The sequence below is a fragment of the Convolutriloba macropyga genome, chromosome 9 (assembly GCF_964194025.1).
Source record: "Convolutriloba macropyga chromosome 9, txConMacr16.3, whole genome shotgun sequence".
Lineage (NCBI taxonomy): Eukaryota > Metazoa > Xenacoelomorpha > Acoela > Convolutidae > Convolutriloba > Convolutriloba macropyga.
Window position 1 is genome coordinate 42,068,670 of NC_134476.1, and position 20,413 is coordinate 42,089,082.

Here is a 20,413-nt window from a genome sequence, read left to right on the forward strand (position 1 = left end):
GGATCAGACGAACAATTGCTCAGGCGAAAAATTGCATTAAAAAGACCACAGGACTAAAAATAATTGACAACAACTTAATTTGAGAGCAATTAAACATTTAAAACCAACTTAGAAATCTTTGAAACATTAGCAAAAGTTTACTTCAAATAAAATAAAATCTGCTTCATTTGTAGCCTTATATACTAATTAGATCAGATATCATGAGCATTACAAAACACCACAAGGTAAAAGAAAAGAAGCTAAAATAAGCCAAACCATTCCAGGTCTCCGTAAACTCTTCAATAGCATGTATACACCAAACAACTAAAATAACCGCAAAGATACGAATTGGTATGAATTTGCCAGATGAACGGCAAAATTCAACAAAAAAGAACACTCAATTAGCAAGTTGACATTGTAGTATTCAATCTTGCAATGTATGTCAGTATTTATCAAAGATAGTTTATCAGTTAGAGCTATGTCTTGCATAAAACAAGAGAAATACATCAGAAATAAGTCAGCGTTCAAATCTAAATTCCTTCCATGGAAGTCCACCTTACGCTATCTGTTTTGAATCCTTCCTAAATTCGGCCAGAAAATGGGCTTTTAGTCGTTTCTTGAAAGCCTTCAGACTGGTATTCTTGCAATTGAGATTTGATTACATTGTTCCATAAATCACATATGTTACGAAAAATTGATTTCTGGAAAATTTGGCAGTTAACCACACAGGGTGGTACGACAAACCGGTACGCTTCTTTGTAATCTGAGTTTGGAAAATCTAGGTTTCTGTATGGAGCAATCTTGTTTTGATTTATTTTGTAGAAACAAACTATGATTTTTGATTTTAGAAAGAAGCTAATTGGGAGTATCTCACGCTTCAGTTTCAAATCAGCGGAGGTATCATATTTGGGTCTGTCGCACAATGTTTTAGCAGCCCAACTCAGTTGCTTTTCTAAAGATATTATCAGGTTTTTTGATATACCGCTAAGCGAAGTAGCCGAATAATGGAGGTGACTAAGAACTAGAGCGCTCAAAAGTTTAATTCTCGTTTTTATTGGCAAACCCTTTTTTAATGGTCGAAATCGTTTTTATACCAAAAGCAATTTTTCAATATGCTTTTGACCTCTTCTTGAAAACAAAGATTCTGGTCTAAAAACACTCCCAGATATTTCACTGATGCTTTAGCTTGAATAGTTTCGTTTTGAAGTTTGATTGACTGCTTCCGATTTAATTGGTTTTGATGTTTGCGACGAAATACTAAAACCTCGTTTTTTAGCATCTATGTTTAGTTTATATTGATCAAAGTATTTTGAGACCTCATGGATTGCATTTTCTGGTCTTTTCGACGCTTTTTCCAGACTGTGATCACAGCATAGAATGATTGTGTCGTCTGTATATTGTAAAAGCTCATATTCGGATGTCTTATCTGTTTGATATCGTTTATGAATAAATTGAACAATAGCGGTCTTCAAACAGTCACCTGAGGAACAACTTTATAAAAGGAAATCCAATCTGATTCAACGTTGTTTACAATTGTTTTCTGTATTCGGCCCTGTGTAAAGCTTTTAATTAGAAGAATTGCATTTTCATCAAACCCGAGATATTTTAAGCTTGGAATATAGAATTTCATGGCTGATAGAGTCAAAAGCTTCGGAGAGATCTAATATAAACAAATTTCTTGTGATTTATTTCCTTTCGAATTTTTTCTGTACAATATATCAGTGCTTCAGTAGTTGAAGTTCTTTTTCTGAAGCCAAACTGTAATTCGCAAAGTTTTTCATTAAGAATATACTCCTCTATTTGATTATATAAACATCGCCCGAATACTTTGGATAATGCTCCTGTTAACAAAATTGGCCTGTAGTTTTCTGGGTCTTCTGGACTCCCTTTTTTTAAGAGCGGTGCAACCATAGCTCGTTTTAAATCAGTGGGGAATCTCTTTTCATAAATAAATCTGTTGATTAAAAACCTTAGCGGCTTAAGTTGAGTTTTCCCATCCTTCAACACCCAAGCTGGTACGCTGCTATGTCCTGGGGCTGTCCGCGGGGTTTAATGATTTTAAAACATTTATACACTCAAAAGCGGTTATAAAACGAAAAGAAAATGACTCAGAGGTATAATGATAAATGTCTTCAGAAGGACTTATTGGTGTTGAAGAAAATGTATCACCCAGTTTTGAAAAATTGTAGTTCAAAAAGTTAAAAGTTAGGCTGTGTTAAAAGAACGTTAAAACTATTTCTAAGAGAGTTATTGAGCATCCTAATTTCCCGGAAATTCTTACGTTATTGATAATTTGCCATTTATCTTGCTCAGTTGTCCTTTCATCAAACATTTTTCGGATGCTATCATCTGCTGCTTCTTTTTATCGGATTTTTGTTGTTCCCGATGAAAACTTTTTTGAGTGGGGCGCATTTTTGGATTAGCGTTGAAACATTCAAAACAAATTCTTTAAACACGCCTTCTGCGTTATCACAACTATAGAAAGGTTTGCAATCAATTTGTTCTAAAAGTTTTTAGAAATTGCTTGACTGAAAAGTTACTCTTATCATAGATTGTTTTTATAGTAGGCTTGATTTTGTAGAATACTTTGTTGCTAAGTACTAGAAAAAAGGCTGGCGCCAGAAAACAGCTCAGACAGCTTTGTAGAACTGCAGTCTCAACATACCAATGAAAAGAATTAGACCTTAAAAAGACTTCGACCTTATTTTGCCACTAATTTTTCGGTTGTCTTCAATTTGCCCGGCGTAAGCGGTAATGTACAACTTCCCTGATATTAATTCAAATTAGGGATAAGAAATAATTGAAATCAGTCCATTAATGTAAGAAAAGTCAGTTTAAGAGAGGAAGAATGATTTTGAGAATGACCTAAGTTACGAGTGACAAAAAACTAGTTCACAAAAATGATCAAACAACTAACACTAATAAAAGCGAAAAATGAGCACGTTATTTATTCAGAAATAGAACAAGAATGAAGGAATGAAAAGTTAACTTAAAGTGAGCATGACGTCTCAGATTACAGCACAAAGTCGACGGTACGGAATAACAAAAACCAAAAGACAGTCAAAAGATAGATCCACTCAGCTATCACTATCACTATTGTAGCTATTAAAAAAGAACAGCCAAAGGTCAAAGATTAGGAAAAATTAAGGAGAAGTGATACAATCAGTGCCAGAGACAAACAAAAAAAGAAATAAAATGGATCAACAACATCAGTACAACTAATCTACGCGAGAAAAAACCACAATGCACTCAAAATTGAAAATTATGGTGAAAAAACTGAAAAAAAAATCGTCGAAAACATTTGATTAGGTACAAGAGAATAACACAATAATTTCAAAAAAACAATTAAAAGACCTACAATACAGCTAAAAATCTATACTGTAACCTAGAAAAACCAGTTCGCCAAAAACTGCTTGGCAATGTCGCTCAAAGTTTTCTCTCGCTTCGCGAAAATATGTAAACCCACTTCTCTCGTTCAATTTCTCTTAAACTTCAATTTCGTTGTAGCTTGACCATAACTCGGCGGAATTTTTCACGTTCGGATTTTTTTCAAATATAATTTAAAACTATCGATAAAAAAGCCGCTTCACCAATACTCTTTGAATTTGTAAAAAGACAGAGAGGACCCAAATAATCAACATAACCGACAAACATCAGGCGAATTGCTCTCAAACGGCCGGCGAGCGGTTGGCTTTGTCAGCTAGCCAGGTTTTAGTGAGGCTAGCTTTAGCTCAACAAAAGGGCGTGAGGTGAGGGTATAGATGATGACATCACGCCATATAACAGCAGCTGAGGCGTTATCAACAAAAGGAATAAGGAAAGAGAGAGAGAGATAGTTTGCGAGCGATGAAAGTGAACGAGAAAGACAAGGAAAGAAACCCCAACCAACAGAGATAGAAAGAGAGAGAGAGAGAGAGAGAGAGCTAGGCCTATTTTCCGAGATTCGACTCTGCAACTTCTAGCCTTGTTAGTATTTAAATCTAAAAAAACTGAAAGAACAAAATTCAAAAAGAATAGTTTCCACATTTTGCAGTGAAAAAATGTTCAAAACAATTTTTAGTCTGTGGAGTTCTGTCATTAAACCCATCAGCAAGAATTAAAAAGATTTGATGGCCAGTAACGATCCTGCTGACTGCGCCATACTCAATTGCGATGAATGAATCCAATTGAGTTGCGAATGTTCGATTACAAATCGAAGTGGGCAATTGCGCCGCAATTGGCGAGCTACTTATTTATATCTGAGTTATTAGTATCTAGAAAAAGTTGAAAACTATTCCGTGGCCATAAAGAATCTTTCAGTAACTTATTAGCAAACTGTTAAGGAGGTTTTCTGACCCCTGAGACAGAAAAAAAAACCTGAAAAATGACAATAAATGTCTAAAATGGAAAAAATTTGCAAGTTTTGACAAAAAAGCTAAAATTCGTGATGTTACATCTAGAACCTATACAGTAACCTGTTATCAAACCGTAGAGGAGGTTCCGCGGCTTCGGAGGCTTGAGAAAACTTGAAAAATTCAAAAATTGCAAGTTTTACCAACAGTTGCTAAAATTTAGGATATTAAAAAGTTGAAAACTATTCCATGACTTATAAATTTTTTTCAATAAATTAATATCAAACCCATAAGGAGGTTTGCTGGCCCCTGGATCTGAAAAAATTTGAATAATGACAATAAATCTAAAAAAAATGCAAGTTTTGTCAAAAAAATGCTAAAATTCGTCAAAAATCTTGAAAAACATTCCATTACATCTAGAAACTATACAGAAACCCATTATCAAACCCTAGAGGAGGTTCCTTGGCTCTTGAGGCTAGCCAAAACTAGAAGACAAAAATTTTCAAAAAGCTTGAAAAATTGTATAAATTTGTGTTTTGTTTGGATTACGAAAACATATAACTCTGAAAAAGGTCATAAAAAGTACTTATGTCTTGCAAAAAATCTTTATCAACTTTAACCAGCCTCAATTTTAGACTGGTCCAACAACAAAATCAAAAAAAAGACGCAAAAAAGGAAATATTGCAATATTTTGGGCTCAAACACTTCTAAAAATGAGCTTTCAACCTTAAAATATGATCTTCCCGGTAGCTTCATCACACTAAGCGCTTGAAGGATTACTGAACGCGGCCAAAGGCCTCTAATGAAACTTGATGTCCGCTGGGCGCTACCTGTTTATCCCGTTTTTAAGGACGAAAAGTCACAAGCGTCAGACGGAAAATCTGTCAAGCAAAAAATCACATAAAAAAAGACCAACAGGACTAATATAAGTATATGTAAGAGTATAGTTCTGGGAAGCCTAAGACAATTAGAGCTCAAAGCCGAGGACGCTTGCGCCCGAGGCTGAGCTCGAATTGCCGAAGGCTTCCCAGATCTATACTCTAACTTATTTAGACCCCAATTTCGCTGTTCAAAACACAGAGAGAATTCAATTAAAATTTATAGTAACATTGCAATTCTCGTGCAGCGAATCAATCCAACAATTGAATAATCGTTCAACTCAAATACATTTTCTTCTGAATTCCTTGATATAATTGTAGGAGCGAATGGATCGCAGATGTCGTCAGCCGGCTCTGTTGTGTCACTCTCATTGTCACTCATGGTTTTTTTTAGAAAAATGAGCAATTTATAAAAATATTTATATTGACTCAATTATAGACTTTAAAAAGTCCTCTTTGCCAAAGTTGTTATATTCTGTGACTGTTTCCTGTTTTCAATTATCCCTTTTAATTATCTTTGAAAACTGTATGGTTTGTCTCATGGGAAAAAATTGGGCTTTCAATAAAAGTTTCCAAGAACCATGCCTTAAGGCTTCCAAGAATTTTTCCAAGAAGTTTGCTCAGCTGATTGATCATTTTACACCATTTTGTAAGATTGAACTCTTCGAGATAAGTGTGAAAAAAGAGCGAAAAACTAAGTTCAAAGTCTAGTTTGATATAAAACATGAAATCTTGAAAAAAATGGTACGCTTGAAAAAGTATGAAATAATGACTTCTTGGTTGATCAACTTTCAAAATTAGTGATCAAGCCTAATTTTATTGTTGATTTTCGTTAACAACGAAATTGAGGTCTAATTGCTACAAACTTCGTTTGAGAGCAATTAACTACAAACCCCAACGAGATCAATAACAGTCTGATCAACATCATCTACACCTATGTTTAATCGTCGTACATTTCAGGAAAACTGAGTTTGAACTGAGTCAAATAATTGGGAAGCCCTAAGTTGCGCATATTTACCACAAAATTTGAAGAGTAAGATTTTGATGACGTGCTAAATATTTTTGAGGCAAGTATATTCAACTTTTTGTTTCGACAAAGACTGCCGATAAAAGAATCGACCAGCAAAAAATCACATATGGCTGTAACGGCTAATCTCGCCTATCAGGTAATTTAAACCATTATTAGTTGGATATTTTTCAAATACACTTGTTTTTAATTTTACTGAGGTGGAAACGACGGCAGAAAAATAGAGTTTGGCCCTTACCGTGACCTTGAGCGTCGTGGACTAATGGATCTGTGTCTGTTGGTTCTCCTAGCCTCTCTCTCCTTTTCCCTTTCTCTCTCCCTCTGTTCTCTCTCTGCCTGTCTGCTGCTTAGACCATTAGAAAGAGAGGAGGGGGCAGTTGCATTGGCCATCGCTTGTCTTCTCTGCTGCTCTGAACACAATACTCACTCGTTCCAACCCAATTAGCTAATATTAACGCCCATACATAACAAGGCTCACTCATTCTCATAATTATAACCATAGCTGCTATTGCTCTGCAGATACGTTGTCTTAATTGCACGAATAAAACGTTTTTTATTGATTGATTTGATGTCATACCTTGATTCAAAAGTTTTTGTATATAGATAAACTCGAGTGGGATATGTTTAGTAGACCTCACTCGTCAAAATAGAGCAAAAATCGTGATGTGTCAATCAAACGGGCGACTAGGGGACAAATTAACAAACATAACCGACAAAAGTCAGACGAATTAATCTTTGGTAGTAGCCAGCTGCGGATAGGGATGCTAGCGTTAGGCCGTGCATTAGGGGGTCAAGCTATAGTGGGAGGGGGGTGGGAGTGGGAGGGCTGGACGGGGGTAAAAATAGCCAGGTGAAGGAGGGAGTGGGCAAGCAGTCATTGAGTCTCTAACATAATGAACCATCCTTCACACCATGAATGTATGTCTCCTCAAAACAGTTTTGTTGATTCGCATACTTAGAGACTAGTATGGCGTAAGGCTCTAAGAGAGCTGCTCTTCAACCTAGTGTCCACCGGGCTTTACTTGTATATACCGTTTTTGAGGACAAAAAGTTAACAGCGACAGACGAAAAATCGGTCAAGCAAAAAATCGCACAAAAAATCTAACTGCTGCCTTGAATGAGAAAAGTGTATGAAGAAAAACATAAGAACTTAAGCAAGTCAAAAGTCACTCGAAAAAAATTAGTCTATCAACAAACTTCGAATCCAGAAGTAATTGAAAATCATGCGCTTGTGCTTGAGCCAGAAAGGATAACTTATGCCTCCAAGCTCGAAGGCCAAATATTTCTCTTTATGGTCCAAATGGGATAAATATTTGCCTCGAATTAACCTTTGCTTCTACAAGAGCCGGTAGCCATTTGGAACTATGCACTATGCGTGACTTAAACCGTTACTCGACCTATCCAGTTATTCATAGCTATGAGATGTTGAAATGCATCTGTGACATTGGATGTATGAAACAGTTTCATCAAACTCCACGTTACTCCGACAACATTAATCCAATTGAGACTGTTTTTTTCAAACAAAATACACTGCAATAGTGAATTTTAATAACATTTATTGCGAACAATTATTTCTCGAGCGACAAAATCCAGAATTATTCGTCTTTGCTGATAGAAATATAAATTTATCACTACCATTATCTCCAACTTCTGTCTACACAATTCGGACTGTCACAATTACCGAGCCTAATCATGCGATTAAAAAAAATAACATGTCTGAAATCACTTGCATTCATATTTACCGCAATTTTAATTTATTCTTTATCTGAAATGCCACTGAGATTTGTTCTGAAAAATTCTGAGAACAGAACAGCTGTCTCCACTGACATGATCGTTCTTAAAGCTCAGAATGACGACAGCAACACAGTTATAATAAAATTATCACTTCCTAAACCTATTTATCATGAGCTTTTACCAGACATGAGAATTGTTAGCAATGAATCTATCTTTAGAAATGATTGGAACAAGTACCTCTTAATTTACAAAGCCTTCCATTTTGAGCAAGGAGATGAAGCCGAGAGGAATATAGTTGTGATTGGCCTATCTCATGTGCACCACTCGAAAGTGCAAAAGCTACAACCAAAATGCATTCTATGGAGATCACACAAAGACGTCAGTCCCATGATCTCGCCTGCTACAGCTATACGGATATCAGCCCTACACAGTGATAAGATTCCGCTTCATAATCCAATCAAACAAACAAAAAATTAAGTGGGGCAGCCTTGCGTCATAGACGTCAAAATCAAACAAAAATCATATTATTATACCCTCAAAATCTCCCGACATTCTCTAGATTTAAATAAGCATCAATTTGTTGCTACTTTGTCTCTACCCAGCTTTGATTTCAACCACTTTGATTTAACTATGGCTATTTTTGATGAACGAACACCAAACATAGGGATCGAGTTATTGATTAACGTTTTGACCACCGATAATCTCAATCATAATTTTAATTCAGGCGACTCGTGACCTTGGAAAATACCTGGTCTTGATTCAATTATTTTGCAATTAAAAATGGATCAAAGACCAAAATTTGCAATTCAATATGTGAGAATTAGTTAATTAGGCACATACGAAATCATATCACAAAGTAAGCAATTAACAATGTAGATTTCCAAATGGTGAATCACCCTTCATTCCACTACGCAGGATTCCAGTGTCATTTGCCAAACAGTTCTTGTTCCAAATGCCCAGACACAATCCGGTACGTGTCTCTATTCCATCAGGTGTTATTTGAACAAGGGAACAAAACATTGTCACAGTGGATTGTTGGCAGTGCCAGGGATCAGTTTTACAACATCCACAACCCTGGCTCACATTAGAAAACGCTCATTCAAAATTTTCTGCAGAAAAGACTTAAGATGCCAGATTTGATTTAAAAAAATTGATAACCTAAAAGAGCCTGACGCTATTACTATCAAAGTTACACAATAAGTCCCACTATGACATCGTGCACGATAAAAATACATACATTAAGGCTACTTACATTAAAGCGATAAAAATACTTACATTAAGGCTCTAATTTTTGAGGTTCTCGAGTTTTTGCGTTTTCGAGGGTCTACACATACAACCATCTTATACCCTGATAAAAAGGACAACTAATATAAAGTAGTTGTACTCGACCCTCAAACAAACAAAACAAATACGATACGAAGACAGGGGCCAAAATTTGACGAATGGGTATGCTGTGGATCAATTGGGGCGCATTCTTAATTTAGTAGTCAATTGAAGACAAGTAGGAAAATTCCCCATGATATTGCAGCCCGCATTGACGAGCTAGCCTCTGCCACAAACAGCGAAAAAATTCCCGAAAGTAACAAAAAATTCCCACAAACAGCGATAAAATTCCCGAAAGAAAAAATTCCCTCTCAAAACACAGAAAATTTGAACCTAAACGCCCTCCCAGACCATGAAACGATTAGCAAGAAAAAATTACCTAAACTCCGCTTTATTCCGGTCAAGTTCCGGCTAAGATGGTCTGAACTGCTAACACATATCACTGGGAGCTGTGTTTCGACCAAATTCCCCAGAAAACTGGAAAAAACTTTGCAATAAGCAAGTGCGTTCTGAGCGCTAGCAGCAGAGGGGGGAGAAACACAAACAGCAGCAAGAACAGCTCATGTTAAGTATATTTGAGCGTTGGAAGAATGCCGACTATGCTGGGCTATGGCTCGAAGCAGCCTCAATGAAACCAGCCAAGAAAATAAATCATGACTCAATGGAATTTCTCGCAGCGCGTGCAAAATCTCTCCGCGTTCAAGAACAATTTGGACGTGCAGGAAAAACCTTGTCTTTGGATGAAGTGGCCCCTCATAGCCAAATTTATAGCCAAAGAATCCAGTTCTGAGGCTTTTTTCATCCAGAAAACTTGGCGTGGCAGTTATATGCGGTGCTAAAACATTGTACATACAAAACAAACTTTTCAAAAGTTATTGAACAACAAAAATGCTGGCCCACTTCAAATTGACTGCTAAAAGGCTTTCAATTTCATTGCGAGAATCAGTGTGTTAGATGCAGCGCAAAAAAAATCATTCCCGCTTTAGCCCCTTTTGCTTCTTTTTGCCATTCTCAGCATAGCAAGCTCTTTTAATGCAACTCACATTCAAAGTCCGCCAGGAGTCCAACAAGGAGACCCACCAGGGCCCATACTGTTTTCTTCGGCAGTTTGGCCTATTATCAAGAAACTCGACAATAAGTTACCAAATCTTTGGCAGAATTTTTTGTACCTTGATGATGGAATTATAGCAGGAACGGAAGGAGCTATGTGAATCATTAGAAAATTTATCAACTAATCGTAAGTGTGGCCTTGAACTCAGAAGAGACAAATGCGAGTTGTGGTCCAAGAGGCACAAGGGGACAGGTATTCCTACTGCACTAAACTAAATTAAACCAGCCTTACCAAAATAAATTGAAAATCTTAACTGAAAACCAATTAGATTGAGTTTTTATTCTTACCTGACCAAAGTGGGGGAGAGTAGAAACATACATTTCATATCTGGAAAACGGAAACGAGCTGTTGATAATTGGTTTATTAAATCATCATACACGTCAAATTGGAATGTCACTAACGATAGGCAATTTGTCGGAAAGTTTTTCTTGAACGAAGTTAAAGTATTTCAGTAGTTCTATAACAAATCGTGTGGTGCTAGCATTGCCTCTCAATTGGGTAAACTTTTTTGCACAATAATGAAGAAGAAGAAAAAGGGGTTGATTGTTTTGTTATTTTATGTTGCGCCAATATTTGTTTTAGATTTATCATCGACCAATTTGGATGTGGTGTGAATACTTCATTCATTGACGGGAAATTGTTTCAAGTGACTTTTTCTGTACAAAAAGTTCCAACCAAACAGCTGATTTCTTAGTGTGTCAAGATAAAGTAAAGTGCAGCGATGAAGAAAATGAACTCAATCTTCAATTTTGTTTACAGTCTGTAGTTAATAATCAAGCATAAAGAAAATGAAAGTAACCTTTTAGTGTAAATCAAATTTGTCTCTGGTTCTCTATTTTCTGTCTCATTCTTAAATCCCATTCTCAGAAGAGATAAGTGCGAGTTGTAGTCCAACACGTGTTTTAACACTGTTGATAGCAGGATTAAGAAAAACAGCCAAACAGAAATCGAAATCTTGGGAGCAGCAATCGCAACATCCACTACTGTTGCATCTTGTTTAGAACAACTGGCTAAAAAACTCGAGAGAGTATTAGACAATCTAGGCTATTTAGAGGAGCCTCAGCGCGCTCGTGGAATTTTGCGTAGCTGTCTGGGTGCACCTAAATAGGTGTACTCGTTGAGATGCAACACTCCGTCCACAGAGTAACAAAAAAATTGAAAAATTTGATCATCTCCAACGAACGACTATTGAAAATATATTGGGTTCTCTAATCAGCTATAATTAATGGACCAAGCATGCCTGCCAATAAGCAAAACATGAGCTGGAGTTCGACGTTCTTTGAACCAATTCAAAGCTGCTTATGTTGGTTCCTTATCTCAGTCAGCAAAAATAGTAGAACAAATTACTCGAGTGAACCCAACTCAAGAAAGTAGTTTCACAGATTTAGTGGAGTTTAGCACCTTAGGGATTCTTCGTTTGACGCAGCAAAAAATTCAAGAACAATTTGACAATACGGCTCTAAGCAACCTTCTTGAAGGTCAAACCTCCACCAGAGAAAAGGCTAGACAGTTATCTCTTTCCCTACCTCAATCAGGAGCTTGGTTGACGTCATCAACTATCCCTGCTCTTGGCTTACACCTCAACCTAACGAGTTCTGATGTGCTCTGAAAAGCCGTTTAGGAATTCCCCTCTATGAATCGGAAAGGAGATGTCCATATTGTAAGTCAGCTAATTTGGACATAAGTGGAGATCATGCCGTTTGATGTCACGGGCGTGGTTAAATCTCTCGTCATGACAGAGTACGAGAAACAATAATGGCAGCTTATTCGTCGGCCAATCTTTCCTCTCTTTGTGAGTAAAAACATCTGCCCGAAAACAAATCAAGACCAGGCGACATGTATTTGCCCAGTTTTATAGCAGGACAAACAGCAGCTTTAGACGTCAACATTACGTCCCCATTGTAAGCCAGTCTTATCTCAGATGCTGCGATGACAAGTGGTTTTGCTCTAATACTAGCAGAAGACAGAAAGATTGGGCATTATTACCAAAAGTACAGCGAACTGGGCATCCACTTCATACCATTGGCGTTAGAGACTTTCGGCGGACTATCCGAAAGAACGCGGAAAACATTGAAAAGAATAGCTCTTTTTATCTGATAAGAGGTTTCTGGCCCTCGGGCCTATCAGTAGCCTTCAATCGCCTCACTCAAGCGGTATCAATAAGTGCCAGGCAGGGCTCAGCTACAATGCCCATTGCAAGTGATTCGCGATTATGAGCCAGAAATGACGGGGACTGTCGCATCCAATCGCGCCGCTATGCCCAATGAGATGGTCAAGAAAGTCCAGTTCATGAACTCACTAGCCTCAAGTGATATCGGAATCACTTTATGAGAGGGGAGCCCTTCCTTGTTTGAATGTCACCCAATGAGTGGGGACTTAGTTAATTTTACTAGTTCTTTTGTCCTCATCCATCAGCAGGGAGCTACAAAATATCCAAATGGAAGAATTCACTTTAACTTCTACGTGTTAAACGCAGAAAAATGGAAAAATGGCGTTGCGCAGTAAAGTTGTGTTTAGCAATTGTTATCATCGGACCTTGAAGGATTGATTTTAATTTTTTATGGATGTTGATCAAATCAAGATTAAATTTTTTTGACCTAAGCAATCAATAAATTTCAAATAAACTTAAATGAAAAAAAAATTGAGGCCTACTTAGATGTTTGTTAATGACAAACAAAAAAGCAATTAAAAGTAACAAGGAGGCGTCTGCAATTTCGACAGCTAGTTTCCCAAAAATTGCTGCATCTTATTTTTCAATAAAAACCGCAGGCTTTTGACTAAATAAAAACTCATCTTTTTTATCGTGACAATTCTCTGGCTAGTTCTAGCTTATGAAAAATTGATTAATATTAAATAAAGTAAATCTTAGTTGGGTGCATTCCCTGTTGATTTTAAGAAATGTCCAGGAACTAAACGGTTAATCCTCGATCAGACGCCAAAATCAACAGCGCTTAAGATTTCCTCTCTTCTTCATCCTCTCATGGGGTGATATAAAAATTGTCGAGTGGTTGCCCGCATTGGTTGGCAAAAGTTCACCTATAAAACCATGTTTCCCTCGGTTTCAGTTGATTTCCCAAACAATTTTTATTCTTTGACCTGATGTTTTTAACTGAAAACGCCTTTGTTAGCGGTCACATGAAAATGACAGCCCAGACACTTTGAATGGTTGTTCTTGACTCCGGCATTGGCAAAAATATAAGAATGGTTAATGAAATGAAATTAAGTCTTGCTCAATGATCACGCCCTTTTGCACCATTGATATGTTCTTATTGTATCCAGTACTTGACCGGTAAGAAAATGGAAATCAAACTTTCCAGAATAAAAATGCTTCAAATTTGACGTTAATTTGTTTGTTATATTTGCCAGCACCAGCGCATTTGAAATCTAACCTTTGAAATTCAATAATTAAGTAATGATCAGAAAAATAGTAAGCTGCTCTAAGAGTGAAAATGACGTAACGCACGCAATTCAGTCTAAAGTGCATGAATGAATGAACAAAAAGCAGAATTGAAGTGATAGTGATGTCATATTGTCGTATCGAAAATCTTGAGGACAAAACAAGCATAGCCTGAAGATCTCCGGACGCAAACCTAAGCGTCGGACCTTCACAAACAAAACCGCAATTGCAGTCGAAGCAATATCCTTTGTCCGAAAACAATTATTCTGCCGTACCTCACTTAATTGAAAAATTTATTAAAAAACTAAACCTATGTCGTCATGAAAAAGATTAAAGCATTGACTACATTAAAGCAAACAGACAAAAAACAACTAAATCATTAAAAAACGATACAGAAATTTAGAACTGTCAATTAAGTCTGCGACGTAAAAGACATTGGAAAGCATGAGGCACATAACATTTTTGGAAACTGAGCAGTAAAAAAGTTAGGTCAGATGAAGAGTTTTGTCGTTATGGTGTTAAAGCAATGCAAAAACAATTAATGAACAATTCTCCCTTGTTAGGGATATCTTGGCAAAAATTGACTTAAATTATTGCTAGCCTTAAAGATATCAGGAAAAGAACATAATAAGACAAGCAATTATTATGAAAACCTAACGAGAAATTTTGCACAAAATGAATATCAATCATTTCTGTCATAAATAGGAATCAAAATTATCATAACGGTAATTCCGAAAAATTCTCGGAGCTGCATTAAGTTGAAGTAAACTACAAATTTGAAACATAGCTGGCAGATTGCCAGAAAATAGCCGCAATAGATTCGTAGATCGGCAGTCTAAAAAAAAACAGTAAAAAAGACAGATCAAAAAAAATTGTCTTTTGATTGAAAGCTTATCTGTTATATTTTGATTAAAAATCTGTATAAGTTATTGCTGCCTCTATTAGCTGATCTCAAATAACATTCATTTAGAGTGACACACACCCATTTGACCTTATCCCTTTGAATTAAAGTAAATAAAAGTCAATTTCAAAGTGAGGAAGTCATTTTTGTGAGTGAGGTAAGTCAAGTGTGACCAAAATTTAATCACGCGAATGAAAAAAAAACTCGCTCCACTAAGAGCGAAAAATGACGTCACGCATGCAATTCAGTTGAAATTGCATGAACGAATGAACAAAAAGTGGCTGTGACGTCATATGGTCGTAACAAAAATCATGACGACGAAATAAAAAAAAACCAAGAGAAGGCCAATAATAGCCCCAGCTATCGCTGTGCGGCTATTAAAAAAATGTGAGGGTAAAATCTGAAATCATTTATTAGCTCAAAGGCAGAGCAATTAGATTTAAAGCTTATGGCACCAATTCAGCATAGACATTTGCGAGAAACAAAAAGGTGCCAAATGGTAGAATGTGATGTTAAGGAGAGGACACATTGTAGATAAAAAGTTTACTAATCGTCAAAATTATAGAAGTAAAACATTAAAATGAAAAACAAGGACATTTCAATCGGTGTTCAGCATTGAAGGCGCAATAAAATTAGTCATCCTCAAGCCAAGAAATGAAAACATAATTCAAGGATTTGAAACATTGAAATTTTGCCAAACATTTTAAAATATTGTTTAAATCTCAATTGTGAACCGAATTTGAATAGAAATTCCAACAAAAAATCAAAATTCTTGATCTCCTTCTAGACAATGAAACCAAAACACAAGCAAAAAACTTAGAACAATTGTTAAAAAACGCCAAAACGGACTAGTTATGTACAGAATTTTCTTAAAAAAAAGCTCCCCACCTCAAAAACAGAGGCATTGAATGCATGAATTATCAAAAGGACATTGCCATATACACTGATTTCAAAAAAGTCCACTGAAAAGTCTAAAAATAACTGCAAGCCAAAAATAAAAAATTGAAATGAGCCGATGTGGCACTTGAAGTCATTTTGCACAACATCTTTGCCCAATTCCTGAAATTTTGAGGCAATCTAGATCTTCCAAAGCCTTCAACCTTGCTAGAAAAACGGAACTAAAATGCCTTTTGCACAAATGCTTTTCTTTTAAGGGCTTTTAATTTATACAACTCACGTCATTATCTGGAAAACAAAACTAGATTAGCTTAGATTTCCTTCCCTCCTCTTTCCCCTTACATGGAACAGCTAATAAACTGATTCTCTGACATGATCAGATTAGAACCAAGGAGAGGTAGTGGTAATAGTAACAGACGAACAAAGAGAAAGCGGAAGAAAAAGAAGTTTGGATATTGTGGCTCTACCTGGTATAGATTGGACAACCAGACCACCACTCACTCTCACAGACTACAGGTAAGCCGTACATATACATCTCTTTCACCATTCTCATGCTATAAACTTGATGCTAAAAATTCGATGATGATTCAACGTGCACTTGTTACTTTGAGGTTTAAAGGCCGCGCCGATGAGTGCGTTAATTGAGGATATAAAACTAAACTAGCAACAGCCTCACGGTATTGCAAGGCTCGATAAGTTAGGGTCTTTCATATTTATGAAGAGACTGAACCTGAAAACCTCATCGGGGCCTCAACACAATTTTATACTTGCTGTCAATGTTTAGATTGAGTAGTATTTCAGGAATGGTTCGAGTTCCACATAATTGTGGGAATCCAATTCTTTCACATTTCACTCCCCCCAAATCATCTCACGTCGCCTCAACTTTCACTGGAATCTATGAAGGTACTTAGACACTACAGTTCACTTGGCCTAGTCGAGATGAGACAGGCACCAGCTTCCATGTCTAACTCGAGTGACTATTGGAAGATGCTACAATACATGCAGCCTCTAGTTATAAACGACTGCTTCTTGACTAACAGGAACCCATCTGTTTCCTATTCCCCATTAAAAAAGCGTTTTGGTGCGTATATTTAATCTAACTGTTTCAAGCTTACACTTTGATAAAGATGCATAATCAAATTATTTAAGTTTTATAATATTTATTCCATTAGAGCAAAAGAAAGAATGATTCCGAAAGATTCCTCATCATCAGTAAGTGACCTGTACTGGTAAAATTTTACATCGTCTTTTGAAGGCCCATATTTACGTAATCAAACGGTAAAATTGGGAAAATCAATTTCATAGTAAAACATGACTGGGGAGGGGGCTTGCACACCAGGAACTTATGTCTCCAAAACAGTTACGGGGAATCGCATACTTAACTTCTATTAACCCAAAAAGCTCATGGGGAACTTAATGCCATTTAGGCATTACCTCTTTATGCCGCTTTTAAGAACGAAAAGTCAAAAGCACCAGACAAGAAACCGTTCAAGCAAAAAATACGCATCACGCAATTGACCTAATAGCAGAGCAAATGACGTCACGCACACAAATTTTAAATGCAAAGCAGTAGAAGTCACTGAAATGGAAAAAGTAAATGGTCACAAGAATCTTCAATGGAGACAACGAAATAAAAAACATAGCAGGACAAGTCCTGACGTTCGATTCAAAGAATTTTTATTGACTAAACAAAAAACTAGACCTAGAACGGACTAAAACCATTTCTAAAAAAAATCATATCAAAAAATGAAAAAAAAAACAATCAATGTCACATTGCCGCATGTGAAAAACCACTCGCGAGAAATGGAAATTTGGTTCAAAGAAAAAACTGGGCCTAGAATGAACTATGAATGGATTGGGAAAACCATTTAGAAAAAATTCGATCCAAAAAATCGTAAAAATCAAAGTGAAATTGCCGCATGTGAACACAAAACCACTAGCGAGAAAGCGAATTTTCGTTCAAACAGTTTTCTCACTCTACTTCAAAATTAGAGCAAAAAATTGCACGCCGAAAAACTACTCGCTATTTCGCTCCACTTCCTGTTTCGGCGTGGCCAAAATCATTACTCCAATTTGACTTCAAAAATCATGAGAATGCGTGAACAGATCTTTAAAAAAACATAGCAGGACAAGCCCTGACGTAAACAAATTTTTTGAATTGTAAAAAATAACACGATGGCCCCAATAATAGCCGCTATTGCTTCGCGGCTATTAAAAACTACTTCTACAATACTCCAATACTGTTTTTACTGACACAACTCAAAATTAAATTTAATTAAGTAGAAAGAACACCTAAACCACTAAAATAAAAACCACTAAAATAATAAAGTGCAACCCAAAAAAAACAAGCGTCAAACAAGGCAAAATGACAATACATAAAAATTGCACCTTAAAGTCTAATGTTTTTTTCATATGATCAATAACACCTCCAAACGCACTAATACTAACACCGTTATCCGATTAAGCTAAGTTAAAATTAATAGACTGCTTTGAAAAAGCCGCACGTGATCAAAACAATTATTCGCTTAGCGAATTTTTTTTCACACCTTTTCTTTGCTCTCTCTGAATAATCATGATCTAAAAGCACTCTAAAAACTCTCTGCTTTTGACTTTTCGGCAGATTGACCTACACACGTGCGGCATTTGACTTCCTCTAAAACACATCATCTAATTTGGAAGTCATAGAAGTCTCCTCTTCGAGTCTATAAACAACGCCGCTAAAACAGCCGGCTGAGCAGATGAGGGCGGCTATTAACCGAAATTATCAACAAAACATTTTAATAATACGGTGAATATATCAATTAAAGGAAACGGTTGAGCAGGAACAATTATGATTACATTTTGATTTCTGACACTGACGAAGCACTAGTGCCATTTATGGGACAAAGTATAGATAAAGAGGCCAAAAGTATAGGGGTGAAAAGTCCATTGGATAAATTACTGGTAGACATAGGGATCAACAAGACAGTGAGACGCAATCTGAAACGGATCAAATTCAAAGAGTGGATCTATGTCACAGATTGTGATCAAATATTCCAATTCAGCAATTCCCCGGCACAATACACAGCCAAGCCTTCAACCACCACTAAACAGGATCACTTCTATATCTCCAACACAATGTCAGGTATGTAGTAAGACCTGACCCGAGTCCAACGACAAGTACGGTAACCCAGAGTCTTATGGTTAATCTCAGTTCATAGATTTAGTATTACATACTTGTATTGTTAACAGTCTCGCCAGAAAAGGTATTAATCTCGTAATTCTGTTTGTTAGCTATAACTGAAGAGGCGGTTCACGGGCGCCAATGCTAAAGCTTTACCTTCTATGATAACTCTCAATTCCATTCCAATGCATGTTAATAAAATTAATATATCAACATATACTTTTTCGAGATCTTGGGTTTTTTCGAATTTTTTTGGGTCTTTTCCATTATAGCCTACCCCTAGCTTAGTGGTCAGATAACCTATAGCCCCCATCATCGTAAATATACGGTAATGGGGGCTATAATTTCATGGGGGTTATAATGACCCAATTTTTTAATGCACCGTGGGTCGTAAGTACGATAGAAACTATTCTTTTTCTGGTCTAAGCTTCAATTCCAAACATAAACCCACTAACGTCGGAAAAATTGCTCTCGAAAGACAGGCTGGGTAATTTAATTCAAGGGCCCAGCCAAGATATTTCTTTATGGGTGCGAAGACATCAGGCTCAGGTAGGATCCGAACCCCGACCTCCTGAGTCCAATTCCCTCACCTCGATGAAAGTATTAACCACTAGGCAATTAGGTCCTTGTTGCCGCGCCTCTAGCCATCGGTTTTGTTTGAACAACAAACTATTTTGCGATTGAAATCACTCAAAAATCAAGAGGAAGTGCGTGAAAAAGTCACTTGTGAAGTAAAAGATCATTCTAGAAGAAAAGCGCATAACTGTCAAGCGAAAAATTTACATAACATAGCCGACAGATTGCCGGAATAGCTGCGAAAGAATAGACCTGCGTGCCATATAATAAGATAGAAACAGATACAGATCTAAATTGAAAAAAAAATCGACGCCGCTCAAAAAACTAGGCTAAAAAACATTCAGTGATAAATTAGTAAAGCTTGTTAAAATTCACTCCACAGAAGCCTCTTATTAGGGACCTTTACTGCACATAGGAGTTCCTTTCACAAATTCAAATTAAACTTAAGTTTTAAAGTGCAAAAGTCATTTTTTTGAGTTAGGTAAGTCACGTATGATCAAAATCTAATCACACAAATAACCAAAAAAACTTTTGCTAAAGTGAGTGAGAAATGACGTCACGCGCGCAAATGCCGTTAGTGAGAGGAAGACGTCATTCAGAAAATTTGACTTCAGCTTTGCTGTGTGAACAAATGTAAAACGATAAAAGAGAGTCAGACGACGAAACAAAAAACATAGCAGGACAAGTCCTGACGTACAATTCAAAGAATTTTCATTGACTAAACAGAAAAACTAGACCTAGAATGGACTATGAGTGAATTGAGAAAACCATTTAAAAAAATCGGAACAAAAAAATAAAGAAACAGAAAATCAATGTCAAAATGCCGCATGTGAACAAATAAAAACCACTAGCGAGAAATGAATATTTAATTCAAACAAAAAACAAGGCCTACAATGAGCTTTGAATGGAGTGGGAAAACCAATTAGAAAAAAATCCGATCCAAAAAACCGAAAAAACAGTGAAAATCAAAGTGAAATTGCCGCATGTGAACAAAAAACCACTACCGAGAAACCTAATTTTTGTTCCAACACCGTTTTCTCACTCTACTTTAAAATTAGAGCGAAAAAAATTCACGCCGCAAAACCACTCGCTTTTT

General features: G+C 36.5%; 2 protein-coding genes across 5 annotated transcripts in view; one reads left to right on the top strand and one right to left on the bottom strand.

The window, feature by feature from the left end:
* LOC142345791 (putative ATP-dependent RNA helicase DDX23) overlaps positions 1 to 20,413 on the bottom strand; it is a 160,511-nt gene that overhangs the window by 81,264 nt on the left and 58,834 nt on the right. For all 3 annotated transcript variants that reach the window (XM_075398148.1, XM_075398145.1, XM_075398146.1), the window contains exon 5: positions 6,454 to 6,625. In XM_075398148.1, the coding sequence (XP_075254263.1) occupies positions 6,454 to 6,625 (172 nt within the window). The remainder of the gene's footprint in view (positions 1 to 6,453; positions 6,626 to 20,413) is intronic.
* LOC142345792 (uncharacterized) overlaps positions 7,863 to 20,413 on the top strand; it is a 36,222-nt gene continuing 23,671 nt past the window's right edge. Inside the window, exons 1-6 of one of the 2 annotated variants that reach the window (XM_075398150.1) lie at positions 7,863 to 8,379; positions 8,826 to 8,919; positions 15,959 to 16,094; positions 16,380 to 16,659; positions 18,493 to 18,702; positions 18,810 to 18,823. In XM_075398150.1, the coding sequence (XP_075254265.1) occupies positions 7,908 to 8,379; positions 8,826 to 8,919; positions 15,959 to 16,094; positions 16,380 to 16,659; positions 18,493 to 18,702; positions 18,810 to 18,823 (1,206 nt within the window). In that variant the 5' untranslated portion in view covers positions 7,863 to 7,907. The remainder of the gene's footprint in view (positions 8,380 to 8,825; positions 8,920 to 15,958; positions 16,095 to 16,379; positions 16,660 to 18,492; positions 18,703 to 18,809; positions 18,824 to 20,413) is intronic. The other variant, XM_075398149.1, reaches the window with a different exon arrangement.